A 22524-nucleotide genomic window follows, 5' to 3' on the forward strand; every position below is an offset into this window, starting at 1 on the left:
ATATTTATTCACCTCAGATATATTTATTCAATTATCTGTTTTGTAAAAAATATATGTATAAACTGACAATCAGAATGATTAAGGAAAAAAATCTCCCTGAGAACTATATTTATTTGGTTTCATAAAGGCTATGAAAATGGAAGTATTAGTTATCCCTGTCGGCCAATTTATTTCTTGGAGATTTCCATCTACCATATATTAATTAATATTTCACGTAAAATTCATTTAATCATATAATTTTGTCTTATTCTTATTTTGGGAAAAATTTATTTCATAAAAGTAATTTAAAAACAAATTGTAGAAATTTACCTTATTTTTAATATCCAGAAAGTTGTCAATTAGGTTTTTCTTTTATCCACGATTGTTATTTCAGGGCCATTTGGGCATTTTATTTAACTTTTTTGTTTGTGAATTATGAATTCGTACAATGTTTGAGGCATTGTGGATAATGTTTATTTATTAAGTTCAGTCATACTAAAAATTGGGATGTGATTCGAAAAGATCATGTCCAACGAGCTGTTTGCAAATATAAAGCTACTTAGACAAATCAATGGATCATTTCACGCAACTAACGACCAAGGCCATCTTTGAACAAGTCCTATCAAGCCGTCTCGTTCGGTTGAATGAAAATATCAAACAAATGTTTCACAGGCTTCTTAAAACGAGATAAGAACAAAACAAAACAAAAAGCCTAACATGTATAATGACGATTTGTTGACAGTACTAATGCGGTTTTATGACGGCGGGCCGATAATCTGCCGTGAAAGGGTTGCGCAAGGCTGCCGTGGCACACTAATATACAAAGGATTACAACAGCCGGGCTATTCTAAATGGATTTATCGGGCCTGTTTTAAGAGATGATACATCGTCGCTCAGCCTCCGGATCTATGAATGCGTGCTCCACACAGTATCTATAGAGGCCATTACATAACCTAACGTGGGACCTCAGATGTTCCGATCCTAAGACAAGGGGTCCCGGTCAATTAGCCATGGGAAAGGAGGATACCTTCTCGTTGAATAAGAGACTTCTTCGGGTAACTGTGCCTTCGGGTTAACCTAATTGCTTCTGTGTTTATTTAGCGGCTCATTAGTATCTAATGGCCATATGGTCCAGGCGTGCTCTCAGGGAACAGAGGTGCTACCAAGAACAGTTCGATAGCAACTAGCTCAAAGGTTATCTTGTTCATGTCAAGCTGACAATTGTTATTTGTAGCAGAACCATATTAGGCTCAAAAGCACTTATATCAATTGCTTCTATACTACGACTGGTCTTTAAAATTCTGTTTAGACTACTAAAGTATAATATACAGAGAATTCATTAAGTTCGTTAAAAAAATAAATAAAAAAAAGATAATAATAAAAAAGATTTAATTTTTTTTAAATAATTTATATGAATCATTAAAGGAACGACAACATTCACATGAACTTAATCTCAGAAACCAGTTTAATTCAGAACATACGATACGTAAAATATGAGCATAAGATAAAGGTTTAGAAATTTTAATCACTCATCTCCACCTAAGACTGCACTGTGGTAGAAAGTATTCACACGCATGCAGTCTAAAATGTCAAGTACGAACAAAAGCAAATGCGTGCAAACACTAATACTTTCCAAGTTCAAATCAAATAAGTAGCTAGAAAATCTTGGTCCTATTGTGCAGATATCACAATTTTTTTTTAAATAATTTATTTATTGATATTTACAACTGTATACACATATATACAACAAGTAAATTTGCTGTAGGTGACATAGTAACATGATAAAAACATGTGGAGAATCTACCCACTGATAGAACTCTTTGAGAAGTTTATTATGGAAGGAACGGTATCTGGTTCTGGCCAAATCGGCAACATATGGAATATTGAGGTCCTGATGGATGACTTGATTTGTGACAAAGTAAGGAGCATTAAGGATTTTACGAAGGATTTTGGACTGTAAGGATTGGATTCTGGAGGAATTTGATGGTTTAGTGGAGCCCCAAAGCTCAACTCCGTATGTCCAGATAGGCCTTATAATAGTCATGTAGATCAGTCTTTTGTAGTGGATTGCCAATTTAGACCGTTTGTCTAGTAAATGTTGCAATAGTCGGAATCTACGAGCAGTTTCTTGTCTTTTTAGTCTTGTATGAGGATTCCATGTCAGTCGTTTGTCGAGATGTAGTCCTTTAAATTAAAATATATCTAAACGGACGAACATATTAAGTTTATTATGGTTTCCTACGATAATTTATATTTTATTAAGAATATAAATTCTGATATTTGCGATGATTGATACTGATCTATTTTGGTAACTACCCCGCCACCAACCCGTGGTGCCCCCAGGCGTGCTCTGAGAGAACTTAGTGCTACCAAGAACAGTTCGATGGGAAATAGCTAAAAGTTTCTTTGTTCATGTTGAGATGACAACCGTTATTGAGCAGGTGTATTGTGCACAGAGTATAAAGAAAACGAAATGTGCTTTGATTTTTTTTATTTACTCTGATTTTATTCACTAATGTTAATAGCTATTCAGCAGGCATCTCTTTTCTTTGTATATTATGGAACAAGGTTTATTATTATCACTAGAGACGGGCAGACCAATCCGAAATCGAATGAAGAGTCGATTCCTCTGAATGAATCGTACTAGTTCAGTGAAGATTTTTCCGCTCAACGAAGTAGGTTAAAACCAATATATTAAACTAATACATTATTTGTGCATCTAGTTTAAATTTTACTTTTCCATCTTTCGACTGATATAAATAATTTTAATTGCTATTAATTTAAACATTGATACCACTTACTTCCCAACAATCAATAGCATATGAGTACAACTTATATGAGTGATACCAGTGTTTACATTGAGTGAATTTAAAAAAAAAATTAAAATTAAATAGTGACATATATAGGTATATTTGACTAATGTTATTATATCTGGGCAGAATAGCCTGCAAACAGTTATTAATATTTGGATGTGAATGATTTTAATATTTGGATACAGTTGAATGGCCAAAACGTCATTTGAAGTATAAATGAAGAGTGTTCAGACCTAATCGGATACAATTTATTTTATTTAAATAAAAAACTAGTCTCGTAGAAGTGATACGAATATAGTTATACATTTTTCCTTTTAAACGAAGTATAATAAAAGAATACCTAATAAAATAATGAATTAAGTATTGATCGTTTAAAAGTTTCTCTTTTAAACGAAGAAACTCAAAGGGGATGGAGGAAACCATTTGTTGAAAATCTATGTACATAGTTCAATTTTTATTGTTTTATTTATTGTAACTTAATAAAATGTATCTAAACATTATTTGGATACTTTGTAGGAAAATAGTCCGGGTTGCTGTCAATAAAAGTATCAAAATAGTAATAGAAAACTCTTTATGATTAACCAACATTTATCCCAACTCTTCCGGGCTTCATCAGGACCTCAGATTGAAACAAAGATGACAACTCGAGTTGTTCTGACGAAGCCCTACAGAGTGGGGGGGGGGGGGCGTTGGTTAACAATTAATATTTTTTTCTCCTATTTTGATAGCTTTATGAAACGCCATCTGGACTATCTTTCTACAATCTACTTCATACGGTCATGTATCATTTTTTTTTTTTTTTTAACGGCAATACCAGCAGGTTTGAGAATTTTTGATATCTTGAACAAGGGATATATTTTCATTAATAAAAGAATTAGACGAAAATAATCAGTCGAAGAATCAGTTCATCATAATTCATGGGAATCGGTCCAGCTAAAATAATCGAATTTCCCCTGTCTAATCCAAGCCTATCAAAATATAAATTGAATATCAGCGGATGGGTTGGTATAATGCTCGAATTTTATGCTCAATCATAGATCTAGCACTAACCCTTGTCCTGAGAATGGAGGATAAAATATAGGTTAAATTTGTCGTCGTTACGTTGAATTTGTTGATGTTTCAAACATGGATGAGGTAATCATTATTTCCACTGAGGAATAATGACAACGTACGTGCGTTTCTGATCATTTGACTTTTTGACCTCGTCTCTGGTACCGCTTTCTATCTATCGCTCGCACGATGTTATTTTCGGTATGTCGAAAAGTAGCTGATTTTGGTTATCAGAAGCTAATAGTTGCGTAAGGCAGTGCGATGTGTGATTTATTGTTATTGTGTATTATTGTTTTAATTTAATTTATTTTTGTAATCATTTATAACTTTATAACTAATTATAAAACAGATTAAATATGTCAATGGCTTCTACTGTTTTGCATTGATAAAACATTCTATGTATGAAGCTTCATGGGTTCTAAAAAGTATTTTTTAAAATTCAAGATGTAGGTGGGCTTTATTAGGTAGAGTAAATAAGGCCCACTTTGTATGTATACACATATGAACAGATTGTATATGATATATAGATGATGTATGATGATTATATCATGTAACTGAATTTTACTTTTAATAATGTGAAAGGATGATTCTAAAGAATATTGAGGATATAAATTGATCATTTTACCACTTACTGTAATAAATACTTTTCAGGAATTTTATTTAAAAAAAGATGTACATAATTTTTTTTGGGGGGGGGATATAAATTAAAATGATATTAGCATTTTAAACACAAAAACGATTTGCTATATTGACTTTTAGCTTCTAATGTAACTCAAAATTATTTTTTTAATGATTTCATAGGTTTTTAGTAAAAAAAGAAGAATTCTCGCTCCTTTCAAATCCACTCGTAAGCCTTAATTTGAATAACTGGTTTAAAAAGTCAGCGGTACGTAGTGGGAAATAATTTTAACTTATTCAGTGTCTTGAACCTTAGAGACATATACAGTACATTTTCCCATAACAATTTCTAACACTGTATTTATTAATAAATAAATAACATCTAGCTGTAAATAAAACTTAAATACAAGTCTAACAATCACTAAACGACTGAATAGTAACATTGTAGTATCGTACCGAATTGAAAGTCGCTTCAGGTTTAGCCTCTAGATTCCAAAAGATTTAAACGTATAATTTACATTTACGAATCATAAAAATAAGATTTATTTGGAATCGAATCTTATTTGGGTTACGTACATTATTTTGTTTAGTTTAAGAAACTTCCTAAATTTTAATAAACTGTTTAAAAAACTTAACACCTAACCATAGCTTAAAATATTCTGTAAAAAGGATAAATATTGGAATAATCTCTTGTTGGTAGGACATGCAAGATATGGAAAATAGATGTATATGTCAGTAGCTTTAATGTTCATTCCTAGTAGTATCGATTTCGAAGGGCCTCGGCCTCATCATTTATAATGGTTTTCTGTTATATTTCCTAAGGCAAGTGGGTAGCGTCTATGTAATCCACTTTGAGAACTATCATTAGGGGAGCCAGAGCTGAACTAGGGTTTGTCAATATGGTGAGTGGACGTAACCACTTCACCATAAACAGGTAGCTTCACAGTATATTCTATACATAAACAAATATTATGGTGATATTTATATCCACATAAATCCATCATTTTAAAATTTAAAACGACTGGTCTTAAAGATTGTGTATAGATTACAAAACACAATATGGAGAAATTATTATGGTCGAGTCATAAGTAACTTCGGGTTTTTATCAGACATTTATTTTGCTCTCATTAAATAAAAAAAAATATATTAATTTATTATTTATTCACCACCATTATCTATAATCTTCTCCCATCTTCCTGGCAGCTTATCAATTCCTCCCTTTTAAAATGTGGTTGGTTTGGATTGGAAAACGAATTTCGACAGATTGCCTGACTTGCTCTTTAGAATTGAAGGTTTTCCCATTCAAAACCCCTCCAGTTCAGAGGTTTGAAAACAGTTAAACGTAAAACATAACGTTTATCACACAAAACAGTTGACAAAATATTAATTCAAGCCTCGTTTACAAGTGAAAACAACAAATTGTTATGACCTCTCGTAACGGGTAGATACGAAAATTAGATTCTACTTAGCTGAATTGGAATTAAGGCTTAAGGCTCAACCTAATATTAAGTTATTAAAAAAAAAAGAAAAAAGATATTTTAGTTTTTAGGAATAATTTGTATGGATCATTTAACGAACGACAACATTAACATAAACTTAGTGTCGGATTCAAATTTAATACATAATATACTATTTATAAATAAAATGAAAATAAAAATGTTTAGAAAGTGTAATCACTCAACTGCACCAATAATTGCAAAGTAGTAGAAAGCTCACACGCATGCAGTCTAAAATGTCAAGTACGAACAAAAGCAAGTGCGTGCAAACACTAATACATTTCAATTTGCAATCAAATAAGTAGCTGGCAGAAAACCTTGGCACTATTGTGCAGGTATCGCAAATTTAAATTTCAATATATCTTAACGGAAGAGCATAATAAATTTATTTTGGTTTCCTATGATAATTTATGTCGTATTAAGAATAAAAATTCTGATATTTTCTATGATGTATACTACTTTGTTTTTCGTTAACTACCCCACCTCCCTTCCAGCTGGTATTGTTATTAATCGTACATTTTCAGTATCTAGCTTACTTCGAGTATTTCATTTTACAAATATACAAATTTAATCTTTTTTTGACCATTTTAACATTTTTTAATTGTTATAGAATCAATATTTAAAATACTTATAATGATTTTATCGAATTATGCTGTAACCTGAAACTATTACACGAAAGGTTCATACATAGGTTAAGTTAAATTTAAAGTTATTTATTTAATAAAAATAATATAAGTTATATGGCAGCCGAAATGGAAAACCCATTGCACATGCGCCAGCCAGTTAAACTCTTGTAAAAGCTGACATTTTATTTACGCATTTCTCCTCATTCACAATTACATTCTTTGACATTCATCATCGAATATTAATTTATCTAAAATCGTTGGATTTCCATCAATACATAATAGGTTTATATCCATATTCTTATCTCTGGAAATGTGTTTTCAATCAGAAAAATATTTTTTAATTTTTTTTTCTTATGTTAGTTATCAAATCCTTTCGCAGTTTATATTTATATATTTAAGGCTAGTTAGAATGTAATATGAGTATTTTTTTTTTTCGAATGAACAAAATTAAAGGTAGTTTAGAGATAGAATTTTTTTTTAATTCGTATGTAAGCCTTTTAAACTATTTAAATGAGGACAAAACCTATATATTATTGCATACCTCCAAATTTTACATCAATATTCCGAGTGTAATCTAAATCTTTTGAGCTTTTTTTATGAGAAAAACGTAAAAAAAAATTGGGAAAAATCGATTATATATACTGGCAATCCCGTAAGTCGGTTTTAACGAAAAAATTACTTACTAACTTTCAGTTTCGTACGAATTTTCGTTTCTAAGCTAGTCTGACCACACGATCATTTGGGGATACTTGATTATTTGGACTGAGGGTACTTTAAACGTGTATTTCTGTCAAAAATCGAATTCTAACTTTTGTACGATCGCAATACTTTCCTGTACAGATAAATGAAAGTAAAAATCGTTAAAAAAGGCGCTTTTGTAATTTAATTGTATTTCTTATTTATGATCAATCCGTTTAATTTCCAGATTTTAAAGTGAAGAGTTAAGTTAATATTATCACGTATTCATTTCAGACTTTTTTTTTATGATTTTGAAAGTAATGTAATGAAAGGTACCTAAACATTTCTATTCCTCGATTTATCTTTTCCAAGATTCTGATTTAAATACTTTGAACTGGAATTTAGCACTGACCATAAATCTATTATGACCTCATGTTTAATATGCAATAGAATAGAATAAATTTTTATTTGTAAAAGATAAAGTCTTGTACAAATTCATTGCATAAAACACAATCATAAAACAAAACCTGAGTCTAGTGCTCCATTACAAAAACAATAAACCAAAGGTAAAACAAGTTCTCTATAACAAAACAATAAAGAAAATATAAACTAAACTGGATAATACAAAACTGTTAACATAATATCCATTACTTCTATATATCAAACTTAAAATACTGAGAATTATTTTAAATAAACGAAAGCGTAATATAAGTACAGATATTAATTGGCTTCGAAAACTATGTACATACTACTATTTATATGCCACTTACAATATCGAACTTATTACATATTGTTTCAATGTAAATATAGAGTCTGTTCAGTTTGGCTTCATTATGAATGCTCAATATATTTTCCATGTTTTGATACGGATATGGGTGGCTTTACGATATATTGTCTATTTTTTTTAAAGGTTAGACAATGTAGGAGGCAGTGGTACAAACCATTGTTCCACTTCATATAAAGTATGCAATATTTTCGAATTTATAATGATTTTATTAATATTATAACTTTTCAAACATTACCAAATAATACTTGATAAATAATATAAAGTGGAATAAAAACTGATGGAATATTGATATGTTAGCCCCATAAACCTCATTTTTAAATTAATAAATAAAAAATAGTAGTACAAAAATATTACTTAGGAATCAATATTAGCTCATTAATTTAGCAGTTGAAAGAGAAAAACATTGCACTCCAATTTTATCAATAAAAAAAAAGTTTAGAACAAGCTTGAAACATAACTAAATACGAAACGAAAATTACTTTACCGAAGGGAAGTAGTTTGCGGTGAGTCTATGGGAATGTTAAAAATTATTGTTTCTCGGCCAACGAAAGTACATTACATAATTCTCTAGAAGCTCTTTCCATGCATTCACAACTTCAACTTTACAGCAGTCTTAGGTCAGTCATTACAACAACACTTCCTATTTTTACAAATTAAATCTTTTTTATAATTAAACTTCAATCTAAAACACAATTGGATTGTAAAAAATAAAGATAAAATTTATTATATAAAACTGACAGGGTTTAAGAAAAAACTTTTTTTTAGGTTATATGCGTTTTAGACTTCCAATATGAAACTACAATAAATATTATAAAAATATCTATAATGTACTTGGACTAGACAAATTTATGTAACCTAATATCAAAACACGAACAGAAATATAAACGGTACAAGTACTTGAACCATGAAATACATTGAAGTATTTCCAAATCGTCAATATTACCAAGTTTTATAAATTTTTATAATTCAAATTGTATATATTGTAACAATACTGCGTATATTTTATTATTACTAACAATATAACTATATAATAATATAACTCCAAGGACCAGGGTTTGAACCCTTCTGTAACAGATAATTATTTATTCTGTATAGGTGTGAGTCAATTCTGTGGGTTCTGGTGGTGTGTTTCACCGAGCCCTTTAAATTGGGAATCCTTAATTGGGAAAAATCTGGCCGTCGTGCATGACTAAATCACCTCCTTGTACAGCTGTTGGTCTAGTAGAAGTACTTATATATAGGTATAGTAACACGCTATACCTATATATAAGTAATTTTACCACTACAACCCTCAATCATGAAGGTTCAATCATGGGTTGTAGCAGTACAAATTTATTTATTTTCTATACTATAAGTTTCTCTCAGTTCGTGTTTTGTTTGTGTTGTTTTGGACATTCTTAAAACCTAATAAAGTAATGAATAAAAAATATTAATAGAAGAATGAAAAAAAAAAAAACTAGAAGAGGAAACAAGGGACAAGTGAGACAGAGGAAGATGTTTGAGATTTCATTATTTTGCAAGGTTACAAAGCAAGATGCCCTGAAAATTCGCTAGAAGCTCCATTGCATTTAACATATAACATGAACTTTAAATTAGGTTGTTCACAATCCTATACTTATAACATTGACCATATTAAAACTTTTTATATTTAACATACCATGAATACCCCTAATATATTCCTTTTGTAGTTTAATATTTTTTAACAAGTATTGTTTAAAGTAATCTTTAAATTGCTTGTAACTAACCGATTGAATTCATTTTTATACTTTCAGGCTTTATTTTTCCAAATAGTTATTGCAAATACATTCTAACTGGAAACAGAAATAAAAAAAGTCCTCTCAGCTATTCTTCATGATTGACTTGATCTGTTACAGGAACTGGGAAGATTCCACGGGACCTCATTAGCATTGAAGCACGTCGACCCCAAGTCCTTTAGCAGTCTCAAAACAGCCGTGCAAGAGCTCGTCTTCGTGCCGGAGGCGGTGCCCGTCTTTGGAGCGTCTCTAGAGAACTCGCTCAGGATGGCCCTAATGGGGCTAGAGGTGAGGAGGAGGTGATATCTTTGGACTTGGTGGCGTGATCTGTTAGTATCTTTTGTCAGAAGTAGTCGAGATTGGAGACACCGTTCTCCGGGAGAGGTGTTCTTAAGAGATTCAAGGCAAGATTTACTGCCTATGAATCACGGAGGAATAGAGGTGTAATGTTACATTAATGACAATAGAAAAAAATCAGTCGGTTAATATGAAATATGTATTTCTAAGTTGACAGATCGGCCTGGCGAGCGCTGCAAGATTTTTTGATAACAACTTGGCATTCTTTAATAATTGATAATGTGGGAATTTAGTCTCGTGCAAAAAACATCCCAACTATTTACAATATTGTAATTATTGAATAATTTTAAATAAGAAAAAAATAATGAATAATGATAATAGTTATGCAATTGAAAAATAAAAGAAAGAAAAACAAATTTACAAGCAAAACAACTAATATTTATAGAATTAACCAAATAAACTAATGATTTACATGATGAAAATATAATTGGAAAATAATAAATAGATAAATATAAAGTTTTTGGCTTAAGTATATAGTTGACCGTGGACATATGTAAACCAATGGTTTTTATCGAGTTGTGGGTCAATTGGATTGATGAGTTAATATGTTCGAAATTTATTTATTGCCCTCGAGAAAGCATTGGTTGTTATTGAGTTTTTCTATCTTTTTTTTTAATAATCTGTTTTTTTATTATTAAATAAATTCAAATGTATCTCTCTATAAAAAAAATTTTTAATAATTACGTGTAAAATTTTATTTTACATATGATCACTGCATAATATTTTATTTTACATATTATCACTGTGCAGTATTGTATTTTTCACATGATCACTGTGTAATATTTTATTTTACATATATTATTATACAGTTGTAATAATATATGTTGAGTTTAACTGATGAATAATGCATTTTTCGAAAAAAACAAAACAAAAAATAACAAATGCTTACACTATAATGAAAAAAGAATACAATCTGAACTACAGAATACATGTAAATTACAGCTATACAAATTGAACAACGAGTAGTACAACTAAAATAACAGTTGTATAATTAGTAAAATGGGGTGGGTCCGTTAGGGGGCAGGAGGTACCCCCCCCCCCAATTGTTTATAAAATGAATAGTGATTATACATATATATATGGATCCATATGATATTAGAAATCATTGTAAAAACCACGACTGAAAGCCGTTATATAATGTAGATTGGTTGCAGTAATAATCAACACCATGAAACATACATTCTCAACACCTATTATTGTCATTTAATTGTAATATCATTTTGGAAATAAACAATATATTACTAGTCATACAAAAATTACTATTTAATCATTTGCTTCAGGTTTACAAAGCAGCAGGTGAGACTATTATACAAGAAGCTGTCCACAAAATGCAAATACTAAGAGGAACAGTGTTCCAGAGGATGTTGTACCTAGTTAAGCCTAAGGAGCCTCTCTCGGTGATATGCCATGGGGACTTCTACATTAATAATATGCTCTTTAGGTAAAGTCTCATTCATATATTATATATTATATTTGAGAGAGACCTTTCTCTTAAATCATTTATATTAGAAACCATTTAGTTAAAAACAAAAACAGGGATGTTGTTATCCAACAAAAGGACTGGTATTTTATGATAAATTATCTTCCATTTTTGAATTCCTTTAATTAAAAATCACTCATAAATGACGACATTTCGGGGCCAAAGCCTTATCATCAGGTAAACATTCATTTTTCCGTTTTATTTAATATATTGTGTTACATCAGCATTTCGCCCTATTCAGTCCAAATATTAAAATGCAATGGTATACAATACTGTCTTAATTATTAAAATTTGTACATATATATTTAAAATAAGGAGAGCCTATCTAATTGTCAAATGAACTCAAATTTTATTTCCAGAGTCTGTCCCAGAATTTAATTCTCATTCCATTTTCAAGGTTTAAATTTCTAGCCAAACTTACTAAGTTCATTACTGTTTCTAGCCTGGAAACAGTCAGATTTCATGTATAGGATTCCCACAATTCTAATGTTTTAATACATATGTATATTCAGGAGCTTTAGAGCCGTATTAGACATCCTCAAACAACACAATCATATTATTATTTATTAAATTTCTTATTATTTCATCTTTCTCCAATAAATAGCCTATTAATATTGCGGACAAAGTTATTTTTCCAAACGTAACTGATTTTGATTCTTTTTTTAAACCAAAATTACTATGATTTTAAGATTCGACGAAGAAATTAGATCCCATCCCATCCCATGTCAAAGGGATGGGATTTTTTACTAAAACCTAGGTTCATAACCACACTCCTTAGCCCCAACTAAGAGAAGATCCCGTTAGTTTAAGGCTTGAAAGAGCTTAGAATAGTTATTGCAAATCATGTGATTTATTATATGTGTGAAATTATTTATTTTTCAGTTTCAGATTTTTCAATTAAATATAAATAAGTAACTGAAACACATTGTTATGTCATAAGTACAAAATAAAAACTGGCCAAACAATAATGAATCCTTACACATTAAATAATAATAATAATATTTTGCAATAATAATTTATAATAATAATATTTTGCAATACAACTTATGCTTATTCTGATTATTTTGAAAAATCGTGAAAGAAACGACAACAAGAAATATGTTTTTTACACCACACTCTGTAAGCTAAGTAGCTTAGGTTAGAGTTCTAAGATCTCTTTACGTTAACAACCAAGAAATAGTATAGAAGGAGACAGCATTGGGTAGTACTTCATGGAATAAGCATATTTTTAATTATATTTTGCTAATTTAAATTTAAAGTTGTTTAATTATTTATTTGGTTTAACGTCTACATTTCATGAACCTCTTTGGCCAGAGCATTGTGATTGGGATTTATTCCGTTAATCATATTAATCAGTTTATTTATTTATTTTTATGCATTTAAAAATAAAGTCTTTAAATGCAACCAGAGCGTATTTTAAGAAGCGCACATAAAGTATTTTCTCAGGAACAACATAATCTCAAACGTATTAAGCTAGGTTTATATGATACCTAATGATGCATCATTACATGTATCAAATTAAAGTATTTAAAACAAATATTGACAACACGGCTACATGACTTACCTTTGAACAAGGCTCGAAGTATGAGAAATGAACCCTAAAGAATTAATTATACAATAAAACTTTGATTCTCGAACCCTTGATTTGAAAAAGGAGTTTCAATCCGTGGAACACATAGCGAATAATTCTCCGAGCTAAATGCGGATAAACGAAAAAAATAGGCAAACGTCAGTAAAAATACGTTACTTTCAGATTCAGTAGTAATGCAGTTTGCAATTGCCGTATTTTTCTATGGTTCACTAAGTTTTGCTAAGTGTTTATTTTTGTTTTTTCAGGTACGAGAATAGCGAAGAGCCGGAGAGCGTGATGTTTGTCGACTTGCAGGTGTGCAGGTACGCCTCCTTGGCCACAGACATACTCTACTTCCTGTACTCCAGCCTCCAGCCGGGGGTGGTTTCGCTGTATCACGATGAGCTCATCGAGGTGTACCAAGCCGCCCTCAACGCCGAGATAACGAGGCTTGCCCCAGGAGCTTGCGAAGTTTGTTATCTATCTATTTATATCCATTATCATATATCTAATTTAGTACAGTGTAATTAACCGTAGGCTGCCAATGCCCCTCAATTCCACGTTTATGGCAACAGTATGTAAAATTTACATCTAAGAATAAAACTGTTTGTACATATCTAAAATTAGAACTGGAAATTAATCTGATAAACAAAAAAAAATTAGTTGAGTACAAATTGTTTCCAACAAATATGTAATAGAAAATACTAAAAAAAAATTAAGGAATGTAATTTTTTACTTATATTTAAATAATTTACTTTTCTTGTATAATAAAGCCTTCAACTTGAGGGAAATAAAATAATTTCGGCATAAATATTGAAAAGAACGATTTTATTTTTTAAATAATTACTTTCCTATGATCAGAAAGTTTAATGTCACAGATAAGCAAACAAACTTGTGAAATATTGTAATTAAAAAATTAATGTATCGAAGTCCAGGTTTATTAATACTGAAAGTTTTGTCGTTAGTCGTATAAAGTGAAAAACTAATTATTATTTCCCAATTATTCGTTTTATATTTGTGTTTAATGCCTGAAATATTAGTCATTATTACTTCTTAACGAAAAACTAATGTCAGAAATAGCTAATATTTACAATACGAGGTATGAATTAACACAGGCCGTAATACAATATTAATTTCCCGAGATCGAGTATACATAAATTATAAGTACACAGGTAATGTAGGATTGGAGACGAGCATTCATTATGTGACTTTAATGAATCATGGATATAGAAACTTCTTATATTTCATGTTCACGTGAAATTCGACATGAAATCCTGTTCGGAACTAATAGACAGCAATTTCATTTTGTAAAAATCGAACATCTGATTACATTCCCTAACCTTAGCGATTTAATAATATACATGTTAGTTCGAAGTCGTGAAATAGACAAGTATCTATTAAGTATCTTACACATTATTTTCTTACTAGTACAAATAAAATAACAAATAATACAACCTGTCATTTACGGCAACATTTTTTTTTTAAGTCAGTCATTAAATACAAAATTGGTCGTTAAATATGCAACCTCGACCTGAATCGATTCGATAACAGCATAAGTACAAAAAATAGGTTGGTTTGTTTTTAATGTCAAAACTAAAATACGCAGTGATACTTAAAATACATTATTACATATGTATTTACTTACATAACTACTTCTTAACTCTAGGAATAGATAATTCATTCAATTTATACCAATATTTTTTGTATCTACTGATAAAACAAATAATAAAAAGACATTGCTATCACATTAGCAACCTATATATTAATTAGTAAAATAATTCTATATATGATGAATGTGAACCTCTTTAATTACTTGTGTTTACTACTTATAGTAAAGAATATTATAAACAAAAAATGATTAATAAATAAAACTAAATACATAAATAAGTTGATATGAGCTGTCTCAAATATCCATTCAAAATCTATATTATCACTATAAAAATAAAATTATTTGTTCTGATTTCCAATAAACTAATAATTAATATCTAAACATTATATTTTACAATAAAAAACAAACTATATTGTAAAAATGGATATGATATAAACTAGAAATTAAACGAATAAATAGTATGATTAAACTTTTTTTATTTATGGTTTTATTATATTCCTGATATGTTTCAGTAAAATTTATTTATTAATTTTCGTATAACGAAACAAAAATCAATTCTTATTTGATTTTAATTGCCTCATCTGCTGTTTAATAATGTTTATGAGCAATATTCATTATTAAAATTCTTAATTTGATTTATTTGCCCTGATAACAAAGCCCATAGTTGAAAAGTATTTTTTAAATCTTGACTATAAGATGTCAACTCTATTAATTCATATGCTGTCCAGGGTTGCCACTATTTGGTTCTTATTGTCAGTGCATACCTAATTCTGATACTTATTTGTTAAATTGAATTATACTTCATCTAATTCATTCACAAGTTTAGTATTAAAAATAATTTTTCTCCCACAGGTTTCTATGAAGCAGATCCAAGATGAAATAGAAAACCATGCCCTCTATGGTCTGATAATGGCATTCCTCATATTGCCAGCAGTTACTGCTTTACCTGGAGCAACGCTGAATCTCGACAAAGTAAGCTTTATAATAAGTATAAAGAATTAATTTTTTGATTTAACTTTTGATTAAAAAATAAATTGAATTAAATACAAGAAAACTTACAAATTATTATAATGCACTAACACATTCACCCAAAGAGCTTCATATTGTTTTCAAATCACTAATAAAAAAAAATACATATATATTAATAACATATGATTCAAAATCAATAATACATACAAAATATTAGCAGTATCTCATTTTTATTTGTATTTGAATGTTTAGATAAAAATCTTTCCCGTTTTCATCCTGTACCGCTACAACCCATGAAGGGGATCAGTTCTTTATAAAGAAATAATGTTTCTTGAACAAGAGTTGTGCAAGGAGGTGATTTTTTGTTCAAGATCACGCTCCACTGTCAAGTTTCTCCCATTGTAATTATGATACCCATTGTATACAGGCTGGGTGGACCCAGAAAAACCCCCGAACCCACTGGGCTGACTTTTGACTATAGTAACAAAATAATTATTTATTTGTATTATATCATTATATCCCCAGGAGTTAGTAACGCAGCACCTTATTCGCTGAGCTACCTCGTTCCCTCAACAATACTTTCTATAGAGCTTTTTTTTATAAAAATATTTTATCATATATCATTATATCATATATTTTCGGTTATATGATCCCTTATTAACTTAAGCTATTTTATTTAGGAAATGGCTCGTATTATTTATATGGGATCGGAAAACCTGAATAATAGGGTAAAGATCCCGAAACATATAAAAAAAATAAAGGTGTTTTTATTACAACGTTCCGTAGGAAGTATTTTCACCTAAATATTCAAATACATAGAACAAAGTACTTCCTACTAATCAATTAAGAATAAATGAATATCTCAGTTTCGGACGGCTTAACTCTTGGAATGAATTAAATAAATATATACTGGAAAAGGTTTAGATACTTTGATAAAAATAAAAGTATGATGTGTTTCAATAAAAAAAAAAATACCATATACTCTAAAACCCACTTTTACAGTTACTAAAAATTTGAAATAAGGAATCTTTCTTTAATAAAAATAGCCATCATACAAATAATAGAAAATAATAAAATTGAAAAATATCATTGTACAACATATTTCATACTGGTTTAAGAGAGAGATTGCTTTTTCAAACTATAAAACAAATAAATACTACTCTTATGAGAAATTAAAATTACGTTAGAATCAATTCGTTCAACTTACGACTTAAAAATATTAAACTTCATCACACAGAATGTCTTATAAAAAAAATTTTATTAAAAGGAAAAAAAATATGTTTAATTCTCGTGATAAGAGCAAATATACGAGAGTGTCTCTAACCACTTATGTTCATAATGAATGATTAGATAAGCTCTATGAGAACGACTTACACGATTGCTAACGGCGTTCAACCTCAACGCCTTGCTCGAGTTGTGCTTATTAGAGTAATACTCCACAGTGGTAGTTCTCTGTAAAATAAACAACATACATAACTCGTACATTATAAATCCTATAAAACAATTAATAATTTTCAATCTAATTACAATATATCATTGAAATTTATTTTAAAAGAAACGAAGAATTGAAGAATAAATTAATTCAAAAAATAAGAGATTTCTACTAGAATACTTTTTAAAAAATCATTCATTTGGAAAATCTTTTACATTTTGTTTAAAATTTAATTTGATAACAGAAGGTTATAAAAGAGAATATGCAACCATCTAACAATATTATTGAACCATTCCAAATTGAGTAAGGGTTTTCGATTTTAGTCTTGGGAGTCGATTAAAAATTTAAAAATACAGGCTCAGATATTTGACAATTTAAAAATTAATTATTTATTATCATTTTTATATTTTTGTGTTTTAAAAAATCAATATATCTTTTTTTTTACTCAAAGGATCCAGGAATAGTCACTAGACGTTTGTTAAGCAGTGTAGTTTTGTGGCTGTATATGTTACTTTTTCAATCCTATTAATGATCAATATATTTTCTAACTACTTTAATTAAGGTGTTTTTATTAATTAATCATTTTATATTTTGATTTTTTTTTTTATACTGAAATTTCTTGAGGCCCTGAATACTTAGCTATATATTTCGGTTACAGTCTATCTGACCATTGCATGAATATTTGTTGAGCTTTCAAAAAATGTTTACCTTCATATCGTACAAAATTTCTGTTTACACGTCATTTTCTGATCTAACGTTAAAATTATAACGATCACCTTATTCTAATTGGTAAAAATCGAAAGCACCAACCACAGATAAATTTATAAATCTAATCAAGTTAAAGTACTTAAAATTAAGCATACCACATATAAAATATTGTTTTTAGGTTTAATAGAAAACCAACATGACTGCTAACAATGCCGTAATTGACAACAGTTAATTTTAAAATATGTGTTTAATTTTGTCCAAAGTTCGATAAAAATGTGAGTAAAACAGCTTAAACATTTAATTAATTTTAAAGAAATATATAGTCAAAGAATTTGACTTTCTCTATTTCGGTTATCAATTTATACAAGAGCTATCAAGAGAACAGTTTGCTTCCTTGAGAACTGTGATCTGTCGCAACGTTTGTGTATAAAACCGTTTGCTTACAAGTGATTGGCAAAGAAGAGTGTATCTTGAATTACATTTGCCTAATATATGACGATTTGGATAAAGATAGGGGTCTCGAAGTCTTATTGGTTGTTTCTTTCTCAATAAAATGTGACTGTCCGCTAAATTGGTGTTGTCTTTTGTAATCCGAAAAGACCCAATAAGTCAACGGTCCACAAAGACTGTTTCCGTCAATTCCTCAGTTTTTGCGAGCATTCACCGATTGTGAAGTAGGACTTTTTGCTAAGTGTTCAGGATATTCCCTGGAAAATTATAGGCTGGCCCGATTTTGTCGGGTAAAAAATAGTTATTTACAAAATTAAGCATTCATTATTGGCGCGTAGCTCAAAATAGTGTACATTGTTTCGTGGTTATTATATACCAAAAATTATTTCTGATTTTACTAAGTGATTTTTTATTGACTCTATTTACAAAAAAAACATGATGAGGACTTCAGTAAACTAGATCAACAAATTTTGATTTATCAAAAAACAAACCATATTCCTCTTAAGCGTCATCTGCAACCCTCAAATATGATTTTTCAAAAACATTTTTCCACCTTGATTTATTTGGATGATTTATTTTTCTTCTGGTGATTATTGTTCATATACTCATTCATAACTCCTCAGCATTTTATCCAATTCATATCTTACACAACCATTGGAAAGCTGGATGTCTCGTCTTTTAACCTACATCAACGGAATTCAAATTTAATGCTCTTATAATGGCGATAAATTAGATTTAATGAAGGAAAAACATTTAAAACGTTTTAATTTATATTTCCAGTTATAATTTGTTTAATTAGACCCGTTTTGCGCCCACTGGTTCAGTTTAGTAGAGTCCTAAACTACTGCCAAGTTTAGTGTAGAATGGTTAATTGTAGTTTATTGATTTTTCAAAATTTTGGGTCAAAGAACTTTTATCTTCCGATTTTATTTTCGAAAATTCGTATTTAAGGGTTTCTTGAGGTGCTAAAAACGAATACTAACTTTGTTGCAATCATAAAAAATCTTTTTGAGCACTAAGATAGGTGAATCAGTCTGAATAGTTTCAATATAGATCTAATAGGGGAGGTTATTATACTAAAACTATTTGTTTATAGTATATATATGTATGACAACATCATAGATATTCAAATTTTCTAAAAGAATGAGAAAGATCACCTAAATCGTGGGACCAATATTGACGATTATACAGCACAGTTAGCGGTTACCATACATGTTACTATAGCTACCGTCTTATCAGTTCATCTAATTATTTATTGATATAAAAGTTTCAATAGTGTTTAATTAAGGTATATATTAAATATAGCAATATCGAAGCATTGCCGGATTTGCTTGTTTATTGCATAAAATGAGACATTCTGTGAGTAAAATGAGGTATTCTCCATTATAAAGACATAATAACTTATTATATGATCATAAATGTCATAACCTTTATTTATTTTTCTGAATTGAATCTTCTATGTACAGGTGGAGTCGTTTTCCAGCGATGAATTCCTCGAGAGCGCAAGGGAAATCCTTAGCCCTCGATACTTCGAAAGACTGCGTGAGCTCGTTCTGGACTTCGTTGACAGAGGCTACATCTGAACAACTATGATGTCGATATCACATTTTCCAGTATTGAGAAACCCAAGAAACTTATTTTATATATGTACATTATAGAACTTTTTAAAGAAATGCTTAACGGCTTTGTTAGACATTAACAAGTTAGCAGTTGAAGTACTAAGGTACTCAATGAAACAGAATTACTACCCTTATATTAGGTCTAGACCATGACCTATATTCAATCAAAAGTATCAATTATTTCAGATTGATATTTTATTTAACAGACTAGTTAATTATTTAAAATTAAGTTTAAATATTTTTTAGAATATTATATATTTTATATCGTTAACATCAAAGCAACTAATCAACGTTTAAATTAGGCTTACGATTGTCAGAAGATATTCGTATAAGTAAAAAGCTTTTACTCGGCGTCAGTAAACTACTAAATTAAAATGTTAGTAAAACAAAAACACTATTTTTTAATTTTTTTTATTAGAATTGTTAAGAACCTTAGAAATACTGTAAAAAATAAAAGTATGGTTTGTTCATATAATAAATATGAATTAGATGATCACAAGCTCTTTAAGTATTATAATTATATAATACTTTAGCCGTTTAGAGTAAGAGTGGTGTAAGTAATTCTGTCCTCAATAATTTCCTTTAAAAAAAAAATTTATTAATTACTAAGAGAATTAACTTCAATGCTCTTACATTGTTGAATATCTTTGTGCCTGATTAGTATTATTATTATTTCATACTATTATTGCTCAATAAAATGATTGTAGAACTTTCCTTTAAGTATTGAATAGCTTAATATTCATTGATACATAACGCTTTAATATAATAGATATTATACCTTTTGCTTTCGTATAACACCTTAATATTCCTTGAATTCCTCTCGACTCCAGTATTGTCTTACATCACTTTTGCAAAAGATAAGTCATTCCAAATTCCAAAAGAAACATTTTGTAAAGTAGTATAAGCACCATACATGTACAATAATAAGTATATATGTTAATTAAGTCTTGTTTTTTTATTCCAATGGGAACCTTTATTCTTAAACTTATTTGGACTAATGTTAATGTGGAGGAGTAAGCACTGAGATATAAAATACGTTTTTTAGCATAACGAATACCTTTGGGAGGAGATAGCTCAATGGTAAGGCACTGTGCTACTAAGTACAAGGACTGCGGTTCAAATCTGGCAATGGCAGATAATTATTTTCTGTTTCACTGTAGCCGTGAGTTACCCAGTGAGTTTGAGAGCCCTCCGGGGTTCACCCAGCCTCATAAAGCGGGTACCCTTAGTTGGGTAAAAATCTGGCGGTCAAACGTGATTCTGACCAAATCACCTCCCTGCACAACCGTTGGTTTTGCAACAGTACTTCCTTACAAAGTAGTTCAACCCTAACCCTTCATGTGTTGTAGCAGTACAGATTATTGTTCTTTTGTTTTTAACAAATACCAATGAATAAGACAAAGAGGTAATAAAACATCAGTAACATTGACAATGAAAACATAATTTTAATTTTAAGTCATTAATAGAATACTGTTTTCAGTAAAAATTAAACAAACATCTAATACCAAGTGTTTGATGAGTGGTAACAATCTACATAATGTCAAAAAATATTTGTTGTCAACAAATAATTACATTAATAAGCAAAATTATTCCATAAAGTGCAGACTAAGAAAAAAAACCTACATTAACTTCTTGAACTTTGAACCTCACAGGCTAAAGCATGATTGTTCAAAAAGATACTTGAGCGTGTGTAATCACATAGTCCAAGAGCCTGTAAAAAAAAGTTTTTTACTCCAATTACTCTAGTGCAAAATATATACGGGCGAATAGTCGAGAGTCAAAATTGATGACTACTGATCGTAGGTGGGAGGAAGAAAAACAGTGGCAGATCAAAAGCGTCACAATAAAATAATTTTAGAGATATTCCATAACTTTAAGTTCAATTAGAAACTACTATAATATTATTATAGTATTATAAAACCTCACTCTGCCAAGCTTGTGGTGTATCAAAATTGTAACAAAAGAAAATTTAAAAATAACGTTTGAAACCTAGAAATTTAAGTTACTATTATTTTTTACTTACATAAAATAAATATTTGGTAAATTTATTTTTCTAAATATCATGGATCTATTATCCTATTATTATACTATCATAGACGCTGATATGACTATTAGCACTTAAAGGAATCCGGCTGTGACAGATAGTTATTTATTCTGTCAATCCTGAGGTTCGGGAGCCCTTCGAGGTCTATCCAGCCTCATAATGTGGGTATCCTCAATGGTGGGAAAAATTTGGTGGACGAAGGTGATTCTGACCAAATTGTCTCCTTGTACAACCGTTGGTTTTGTGACGGTACTCCCTTACAAAGTACTGTACCCCTGACCCTTCGTGGCTTATAGTGGTATAGATTTTATTTTTATAATGTTTATCGGTTTTCTTAGTAGTACAAGTTTCCATGATTTTCACCAAAACAAATTCATTAATGTTTATTTTAATTTTTTTTAAACAAAGATTTGGTTTATGAAAAAACCATATCTCAGGAACTATCCAGACACAGATATCCATTAGCACTCTAATTGAGGCTAGTT

At 29.7% G+C, this 22524-nt stretch overlaps 1 protein-coding gene across 4 annotated transcripts in view; it reads left to right on the forward strand.

The window, feature by feature from the left end:
- LOC106690988 (uncharacterized) overlaps positions 1-20940 on the forward strand; it is an 83023-nt gene extending 62083 nt beyond the window's left edge. For all 4 annotated transcript variants that reach the window (XM_014436622.3, XM_014436620.3, XM_014436621.3 and 1 more), the window contains 5 exons: positions 9922-10089; positions 11439-11599; positions 13475-13679; positions 15670-15789; positions 19843-20940. In XM_014436622.3, coding sequence (XP_014292108.1) covers positions 9922-10089; positions 11439-11599; positions 13475-13679; positions 15670-15789; positions 19843-19959 — 771 coding nt within the window. In that variant the 3' untranslated portion in view covers positions 19960-20940. The remainder of the gene's footprint in view (positions 1-9921; positions 10090-11438; positions 11600-13474; positions 13680-15669; positions 15790-19842) is intronic.
- Positions 20941-22524: the final 1584 nt, after the last annotated feature.

Source organism: Halyomorpha halys, unplaced genomic scaffold (assembly GCF_000696795.3).
Source record: "Halyomorpha halys isolate HHAL.00 unplaced genomic scaffold, Hhal_1.1 Scaffold2019.1, whole genome shotgun sequence".
NCBI classification, from domain to species: domain Eukaryota; kingdom Metazoa; phylum Arthropoda; class Insecta; order Hemiptera; family Pentatomidae; genus Halyomorpha; species Halyomorpha halys.